The following is a 9,424-nucleotide window of genomic DNA, read 5'->3' as shown; positions in this document are numbered from 1 at the left end:
GCCAGGGTCAGGGCAAAGGTGAACTAAAGGACAGAGAGGAACAGTCTGGGCCGGGCACTGCCCCCAAGCCTGGACTCTGTGATGAAATGCAGATACCAGAGGGGGGCATTGCAGCAGGCCCTGAAGTGTCTGGCCACTCATCATTCCTTTCCTCTGTCCATCCATCCACTTATTTATTTGTCCACTCATCCTTCCATCCACCTGTCCGTCCATCTGTCCATCCCTCCACCCCTATATTCCATAAATGTGTCGAGAACTCGCCAAGAGCCAGGCTCTGTGTAGAAGGGATTGATTTCTGGTCCAAAATGGAGAAGACAGGCTATTGAGCAACAGTCTTATATCTTACTCTTTGCAAGAATTGAAGGGATTGCAGCCAACTGTTGATGGTGATGAGTGGAATGGGGTGGAAGAATGAGGCAGGAGAGGTACAAATGATTTGTCCCTCTGTGTTTTCTTTTTCTGAATGCCACTATGCTGTCTCAGTCATAAAAGAAGGAGAAAAGGTGGCTTGAATTAAACATAAATCCTGAGATTGGAATCAAGAGTGCATCCAAGCTTTGCCTGTGAGGATACACATAAAAAGTGAATACACATTTTTTAAAGGCTTTGGGGAGGTGGGTCTGACCTGAGAGCCCTGGGCCAGAACCAGGCCCTCTGTTCTCCTCTGCTGTGGGGAAAGATGCAGAGGGAAACACGGTGACAGGTTGTACTAGTCTGCTTGGGCTGCCAAAACAAAATGCCACAGACAGGGTGGCTTAACTAACAGAAAGTTATTTCTCACAGTTCTGGAGGCTAGAAAGCCAAAATCTGGCTGTCAGCAGAGTTGGTTCCTCCTGAGGACTCTCTCCTTGGCTTGTACATGGCTGCCTTCTTGCTGTATCCTCAGAGGGTCTTTCCTCTGTGCCCACATCCCTGGTTCTCTCTGTGAGTCCAAATTTTCTCTTCTTATAAGGACACCAGTCAGCTTGCATAGGGTCCACCCTAACAGCCTCATTTTAACTTAATCACCTCTTTAAAGACCCTATCTCCAAACACAGTCACATTCTAAGGTAATTTGGGTTAGGATTTCAACACATGAATTTTGGGGAGGTACAATTCAGCCCATAACACAGATAACAGCTTCAACAATAACAACAATAAGAAAATGACAATCATATAATGTACACCTTTCACAGGCTCCTAGAGGGAAGGTATGACCCATCCGTTCCAGGAGCTGAGCCAGAATGGGTGCCAACTTCCCTGTCCTAGCCAGGTGTGGAAATGGAGGCTCACAGTCTGGCAAAGTCTTTAACCCTGATGAACCTTGGCTATGTCTGGGAAATGACCTCAGAATGTCTCTCTGGGGCTTAGGAAGCTGGTAGCCTGCCATGTACATCTCAGAGACTGTTGGCATTATTAAACAATGCCTTTATACTCTTCATCCTCACCCCATCCTTCCACAGCCACAGTGAATCAGGTCTTCTCACTGCAACAAACATTCTATCAACCCCAAGCGGGGAATGGGGCACCCAACGTGGTGGGCAGGTCCACTCCACTCATCCCCCATTGGGCTGAGGGTAGTCCAGCTGGCCCAGTCTCCATCATTCCTTGAGTGGGAGCTGTGAGGGAGCAGCACCGATGAGTGGGGGGAAAGGAGGAGGTTTGGCAGGCTCCATGACTAAGGCACCCTCTGGTTGGGAAGGAAGTATATAGGTGTTCAGGAGTGCTGGGATGTTGCATCACAGGTCTGGTGATACAACCACTCCTCAAGCAAGTGTTAAGACAAGCTGGACTTCTTGGTCCCCAACCATTTGCCTGACTGCCATCTCCACAGCCATGTGCCCAGGCTGGCTGGCCCTCGGCCTCCTGTCCATGCTCAGCCTGAGTACCCAGGCCTTCAACAGCCAACTTCTCAAGTGCTTGGAGGACCCCCAGTATGAAGAGCTGGTGCGGCTGGCCCAAGATGGGCTGAGGCAGACAGCAGAAAGGAAACAGGTAGTGGTGATTGGCGCAGGTATGGCTGGGCTCACTGCTGCCAAGACCCTGCAGGACGCTGGCCACCAGGTACATGACGGGGGACTTGGGAGAGAGAGAAGTGGATGGCCTCAAAGAGCGGGGTTGGGGAGCCAGGTCTAGAGCTCTAGGCAGGGGTAGAAATACAGGGAGAGGTGAGTGATCTGACCCAATAACGGAGGGAGACCTGGGGAAGAGGCAGGAGGGCTGTGGGAGCTGTGCCAGGAAAGGAAGTGGCTGGCTTCATTGAGGCCAGGAAAGGGCTGTCTTTCTAGGTGACTGTCCTGGAGGCCTCAGGGCGTGTGGGTGGCAGAATAGAGACCCACAGAGTGCCTGGAGCACAGTGGTACGTGGAGCTGGGCGCCATGAGGATCCCTGCCCACCACAGGTATGTTTGGGGGAAGTAGGGGATGGGTGAGGAAGGCTGGGGTTTGGACAGCTATCTCATTTGTACCCTTGGGATTTTAATTTATGGAGGTGATGAGTAGCCACAGACAGCCTAATGCCATTGAAAGAAGAATTTCTTACATTTCCAGAGAGAAAGGAACACTCCATGTCACACAGGGCCCCTGGGATGCATTGGGATGCTCAGGAGGCAGAAGACAGGAGTGAGGGGAAGTCACAGAACACGGCCTTTATTGGGGTTTCCAAGGAAAAGGCAAGGCAGGGCACAGTAAACAGCGTAGGACTGGCTAGTTTGGATAATTGTGGTGGGCTTTGGCCGACGGGAGTGGTCTCTAGCTGCCTGGTACGTGGTCCTGGGTGATTTAGAGCAGGGGAAATATTGGCATGATGTGTGGATGGGGCCGTGCATGGCCTTGGATCAGCCAGTCTGCACACGAAAGGAGAGTTCTAGGCAAGCTGATGTGCAGGAGAGAGGTAAACACTTTGGCGATGGTTCAGCCCTATGATTAATGGATGCCAAATAGAATCTAAGAACATACAGTTAGAACACATTCTTAGAACAGCAATCAGCACTGAGGCCAAGAGGGACAGAGACGGGTGGGAGTCCTCTCCTGGAAGCCAGCAGGGCTGGATTGCCCCAACTCATTTTGGTGGCTTCAGACCTGTCCCAGAACCTCTCCAAGCTTCAGTGTTTTAATCTACCATAATGGGCATAATGGCTCCTGCCCTGCCTGCCTAAAAGGTGATGTGGAGGATCCCAAAAGACAATTGAGATGGAAGAGCACCTTGAAAAGTCAAGTTACCTGCTAGATTTGCTAAAGATGGAAATAATGAGCGTCCTTCTAGGAAGGTGTGGAGTCTGGTGGGAGCCCAGGGATCAGAAGCTAGCACCAGGTGTCCTCATGGAGTGCCATCCTGAAGGAGGACTCGGCCTGTGGAGCAAGCAGGGGTGTGGAGGATGCTGCCTGGAGGCTGGGGAGGGATGAGCATGGCCTCCAGGGAGGATGAATCCAGAAGACATTTCCAGTGTGCTCTCATGGCACCTCCAAGACCTGGAGGACAGAGGTCTCAGGCAAAGTGAGAGATCTCAGCCAGCATGGAGGCCCTGGTGTAGTGTGACCACTACAGTGGCCCCATTCCCTCATGGCCCTGCCACCATTAGCACAGTGAGGGAGAGGCCTGGTGTCTTGTCTTTGGATAGAGGCCAGGGGTGGCCTCTGTGAATCCGTAGGGAGTGTGGAATGAACCCCGGGAGCAAGGAGGGCTGGCATCTTCCTTGTCCCTGCTGAGCCGTCCCTTACTTACTCCACAGGCTCTCTCGTGAGCTCATCAGGAAGTATGGACTGAAGCTCAACGAGTTTTATCCCTCTAACAACCAGACCTGGGTGCTGGTCAATGGGGTGCGGCGGCGAATGGGGGAGGTGCAGGCCGACCCCCGACTGCTGGGCTATCCAGTCAGGGCTGACGAGGAGCGGAAGACGGCAGAACAGCTCTTCGAAGACTCGCTGCGGAAGGTGAGCAGAGGGCGAGCATATACATGCCCAGCCCTCCTACCTCACCTAGCCTCACTGAGCGGTTCTTTGGCGCCAGGCTCTCCAGCATGCCCACGCAGTTCACAGTGGCCCCAGAGGCCAACAGAAACGTGTCCAACAGCAGACAAGGAAGTAGACTTGCCACCTCCGGTACTCCCAGGCTGACCGCACAGCCCTGGCCCCTACCCGTACACGCTCCGTAGTCTGTCTAATAGTGGAGGTGAAGTTTCCGCCATGGGGACACTCAGACTAGCTGTGGGACGCAGTCCTGGAACCTGGGACGCACATAAAGCAAGGCTGGGAGCCACATAGAAGCTGAAGCTAAGGAGCTGGAGCATGGGGGGCTGGACCGGGCTGAGGCGAGGGCGTGGGGCGGAGTTTGCTTCTCACCGAGCGCCCCTCCTTCCTCCGTGCCCAGATAATGGAGGAGCTGAAAACCAGCAGCTGCAGCCAGGTGCTGGAGAAGTACGACTCCTTCTCTACCAAGGTCAGTCTCGAGACCCCTCGCTTCTTGTGGCCCACACCTCACCCTGTCATGCCTCCACGGAAACCACAGCAGGACCACTTGCCCACTTCCCAGCTTGAGAAGTGATATTAACATTTGACCTGCCGTCCCCAACCAGCAGCCAGCGGGCACCTGAGCCAGGTCCTGTGGCTCAGGGTTGCCAGAGAGGAAGAAGGAGTCCTTCCTCGCCCACCTACCCCAGCCCCTTACTGTTTCTTACTCTGTCAAGCGCACCCTCTGGGCTTTGGCTGGCTGTTCCCTCTGCCTGGAACGCTCTTCCCCCAGATGTCCACATAGCTGTTCTGTTACCCCTGCAAGAATGTAAGCTCCTGGAGGGCGAGAGAGGGTGGGGATGGATGGAGCAGAAAAAAGGGAAGGAACGGAGGAAGAGAAGGAGGGACGTGGGGAGGGAGGAGAGATAAAAGGTTCGAAAATAAGGCAAGCTACAGCAAATTGCCAGTACCTCCTCCCACCCACCCCACACCCCACTCCAGAGGCAGAGAGCCCAGCAACCTCTCTTGGTCCTGGTTGTCCACACTGTAGGTCTTACAGTCCCATGTGTCTCCAAGAACTTTTCAGTGATGTTTTCCCTGAGATGGTGGGGCCCTGTAGTCTTATTTCTAGTTTAAACCAGCATGTTTGATAGAGGCATTTTGCCCAGGTTAATGCTAGGCCAGCTGTGCCCTGCCATCCTGGCAGCCTGTAATAGGCCTGTTCCCCAAGTGCCAAGCCTCCAGGGCTGCCTGTACTGGTAACAAGGGGACCAACTCGGCCCTGGACACCCCTCAGACCTGTGCACACAGGTAGTTGGCACCGTAACTGACGGATCCCTCCTGGCCAGCTCTGTTGAGTCCACTCTGGCCTTGCCCGAGAGAAGGAAGCAGCAGTGAAGCATGGGGCACATTCTCGCCTGGCGGGCGCACCAGAAGCAGAACCTCAGGGTCATTTGCTGTTGGGCTAGCCCAGACTGCGACAGGGTGGTGGGGGGTTAAAGCAGAGTAAGAAAAAAATACTCAGTACCCAGATTTCCTCCTGCTCATCATAAGGGCCCAGACCTTACAGGGAGGTCAGCAAAGCCAGACTGGGCCCAAAACACTTGAGGTAGACATGAAGACCTGGCCTCAGTTTCCCAGTCTGTAAAAGGGGAGTGATAAGCTACTTCTTAACATTATATATGGGGGTGATACAAGTGAAAGGCTCATAAAAATGTGTGCATGTGGGGAGAGGCACTTAGTGTCAGCTGCTTTCCCATTATTAGGACCAGGGAGAGCAATGTGAGCACTGTCAGAGCCTAGCGTGCCAGGGCGAGCCTTCGCAGCCGCCCGGGGCCAGGCTGAGTATGTACCTCCCATTCTACCATGCCCAATTCTGTTCCTTGCTGTCCCTAGGCAGGAATCAAGGGCTCTCCTGTCTGTTCGCAGACGTTCTGACCCCCCTACCTTCTCTCTCTACACTCGGTCGGTGCAGGAGTACCTGATCAAGGTGGGGAACCTGAGCCTCGGGGCCGTGCAGATGATCGGGGACCTGCTCAACACAGATGCTGGCTACTATGAGGCCTTCGTGGAAACCCTGCGAGGCATCATCTCCTTCTTCCAGGAGCCCCGGTGGGAAGTGGGGTAGGGAGGTGGGAAAATGGGCATGGGTTAGCCAGTTACTAAGCAGAAAAGTGATAGAAAGATAGATTAGACAAATCAGGTGGAAAATTTCAAAAGAAATGGGGAAGGGGGGAAAGCAGCGTTCTCCAAACCCCATTGAGCCTCAGCATCACAGGTGGCCGGGGCCCACCCCGAGTCCCAGATTCAGTAGATCTGGGCCAGGGCCTCAGAATCTTTGTTTCTGACATGTTCCCAAGGCCGCTGCTGCTTTCTGTCTAGGAGACCCACTTTGAGACCCTCTGGCTAAGAGGCAGTCACATCCGGAGGCTACAGGCCTGCTTTGCTGTGGGCCTTACCTCTCCTGTTACACAGACAGGGATCCTTACACTGGGCACTTACTGTCTTTCAGCCCAGGAAGTTGTATCAGGGGTGTTAACTCCAGACTTCAGCCACCAAACTCCTGGCTCCTGTGCAAATGGTCTGGGGCTGCAAAGATAAAATAAACTAGGATTTACTCTCCCTGTGGGTTCTATGATCCAACTCCAAAAAAACAGCCTACAGACATTTCCAAGAGAGCAACAGACACTGCGAGCCCACAGTGGCTGAGGGGACTGGCTTAGTTATTTGAGCATCCAGGCCTCTTCTTTTCCCAGTAGCATCTTCTCCCTTCCTTCCAGAATTTTTATTCAGGGTGAATCCATTTAAATTCAAGCCAAAGACTGTCTTAAAGGGAAATGGAAGGAAAAGGGGGGATCTTAAGCAAGGCCAGGTGGAGGATCTTAATGGTGCTGCATGTGTCGAGGGTCACGCTGTGCTGGGCTCTCTCGAAGGACATTATGGAAGGGGCTGAGAGGACCTGTAAGAAACCTGGGTCTTTGTTGGCCCCATAGCCAGGAATCCTGCATGGAAGTGACCACCCAAGGGGGCAGGAGGGGAGTATCTGAGAGCCAGCATGATCCAGCTCCAAGACCGGGGCTCCGGCAAGGGATTGTATTTGCCCAGATGGGATGCATTATTCTGATTTGTTGGCGCAAAGTGGTGCCTTTCTCTAATTCCCCGGTGCTAAGGGCCACCCTGCCTAGCATGTCTTCCTTTTGCCAGTGACTTATCTCCCTAGCACACAGGACCAGAGCAGGTCCATTAGAGGGCTCAGCCTCTGTCCAGTCTAAACAGCCCATCCTCAGTATGGCCTTGTCCATCAACCTACTTCTGTCTCCCTCCTTTGCTTGCTCACTCTCAGGTTCCATGAAATCGTTGGGGGCTTTGACCAGCTCCCCCAGGCCCTGCATGCTGCCCTCTTGCCAGGGACGGTCTGGCTCCACTCACCAGCGGAGGAGGTAGAGACAAATGGAGACCGAGTCCATATCACCTACCGGACCCCAGACCCACTGCAGCCCAGGGCACGTCTAACCGCAGATTATGTGATCGTGGCCAGCACAGCTAAGGCTGCCCGGCTTCTCCATTTCCAGCCACCTCTTTCCCCTGGCAAGCAGGATGCACTGCGATCCGTTCACTATAACAGCGCCACCAAAGTGATTCTGGCCTGCACGCAGCGTTTCTGGGAAGATGAAGGCATCTTTGGAGGCAAGTCCAGCACTGATCGACCTTCCCGCTTCATCTACTATCCCAGCCACATCTTTCCCAATGGCACAGGGGTCATCCTGGCCTCCTATACCGTTGATGACGACTCCTCTTTCTTTGCTGCCATGGACCACACCCGGGCAGTCGATGTCGTCCTGGATGACCTGGCCGCAGTCCATGACCGCCCCAAGGAGGAGCTGCGGACCCTGTGCCCCTACTCTATGGTAAAGCACTGGGGCCAGGACCCCTATTCCATGGGCGGCTTCGCCTTCTTCACCCCCTACCAATATGTGGACTATGCCCGGGAACTCTGTAAACCCGAAGGGAGGGTCTATTTTGCTGGCGAGCACACAACCCTGCCCCACGGCTGGATTGACACGGCCATCAAGTCAGGGCTCAGGGTGGCACAGAGCATCCAAGAGTCTGCAGACTTGGCTTTGACGAAAGGCCCCAGAGACTCAAAAGAGCCCCACTCTAAAACTGAGCTACAGCCAACTTCATGACACCCAGGAATTGGGGTGATCTCCAGTCAGGAAAAGTCTCAAAATCCACTATCTCACTTTATCTTCACATTTTCCCAAAGATGCCAGACCAAAAGTGGCCACATAAGGCCAAGGAATGGAGTCCATCCAACATTTGGCTACCCATGACTTTGGATTTATTAGCAATGTCTCGACAACAACATGTGACTCAGTGATTAAAACAATAAAACATTGATTGAGTTTAAGGCTATCACTAAGTGTTTTATCTACACTCTGGGTAGTGACTGAGTAATTATAGAATTGAGTGCTGAGGGCTAGGGAGGCCATTGACTTCCAAGGACCTTCTCTGGGGTCCTTGGCTCCTCTCTTGTTCCTGTAATCTGAGTCCAGGACTAGCTCCCCTCCCCATCTCGACTCCTCCACCTCCCACGACTGTGAATTTTGAGAGAAGTTGGGAACTTAGGTCCTTAGATGGAGGCAACTTTGTGGCCAGCAATATGCTGAATGCTTTTCCATGTTATTAAAGCAATCCCCAATGTATATATTCGAATATTACTTCATTTTACAGATAAGAAAAGCTGATTCTCCAAGAGGTTAACTAACTTGCCTGAGGTCACAAATGCTGGTCCAGAGGAGTCAAAATCTAAGTCATCTAACCCCAAATCGTCTGGCTTCTTCTATGCTCAGTGGCTCTGTCTTATTCTTTTTTGTGTTCCTGAAAGAATTAGTGGTTCACTTTGGAGACATTCAGCAATGAATATGTTGAATGTTTGAATAAATAGAAGTTCTCAGAATGTACAAAGTCAGGGCTACATGCTCTGCCCCCTGTCCCTTTCCTGTGCCCCTGGATCGTCTTTGCCTGGCAGCCCTGAGGGGTGAGGAGACAGATAGATGGAGTCAATACTTCTGAGAACTGTCAGGCAGACAGATGCATGAGATCTAAAGAGGCCCATCATTTGACAGTGACTTGGCCTGAATTTAATCCCCAAGGGACCTCTTGGGCATATGACTAATCACCCAAAGAGCCACAGGAAGGGTCCAGGTGGCTACCAGGTGAAAGGACAGTTCATCACCAAAGGCAACAAGGTGCCTTCAGGAAGACCGTCAGAACCCAGCTGAGATAGTGCCATTCCCTTTAGAGTCTGAGGCTAGGTCAGAACAATAGGCTGCCCAGGAACCTCACTCCAGCAGGGTCTTGGGATTTTATCATACTTGCAAGCTAACAAGTTAGCCTGCCGCAGTTCCATGGATGCTGGCAGAAGACATGAGACGTATGGGTCAGAGACAAAGGACTTGATTGCTCATGACACAGCAAGCAGCATGAGCACCCCA

At 52.8% G+C, this 9,424-nt stretch overlaps 1 protein-coding gene across 1 annotated transcript; it reads left to right on the top strand.

The window, feature by feature from the left end:
- The first annotated feature begins 789 nt into the window (after positions 1 to 789).
- On the top strand, positions 790 to 8,342 carry LOC100055246 (L-amino-acid oxidase). Its single transcript, XM_070246776.1, has 7 exons — positions 790 to 924; positions 1,814 to 2,043; positions 2,268 to 2,380; positions 3,710 to 3,911; positions 4,348 to 4,416; positions 5,902 to 6,038; positions 7,270 to 8,342. Exons 2-7 carry the CDS (start codon positions 1,816 to 1,818, stop codon positions 8,111 to 8,113), a joined length of 1,593 nt encoding a protein of 530 aa, XP_070102877.1. The 5' UTR covers positions 790 to 924; positions 1,814 to 1,815; the 3' UTR covers positions 8,114 to 8,342.
- Positions 8,343 to 9,424: the final 1,082 nt, after the last annotated feature.

The sequence above is a fragment of the Equus caballus genome, chromosome 21 (assembly GCF_041296265.1).
Source record: "Equus caballus isolate H_3958 breed thoroughbred chromosome 21, TB-T2T, whole genome shotgun sequence".
Taxonomy (NCBI): domain Eukaryota; kingdom Metazoa; phylum Chordata; class Mammalia; order Perissodactyla; family Equidae; genus Equus; species Equus caballus.
Note: the sequence above shows the minus strand (reverse complement) of the source record. Positions and strands in the feature narration are given on the sequence as shown.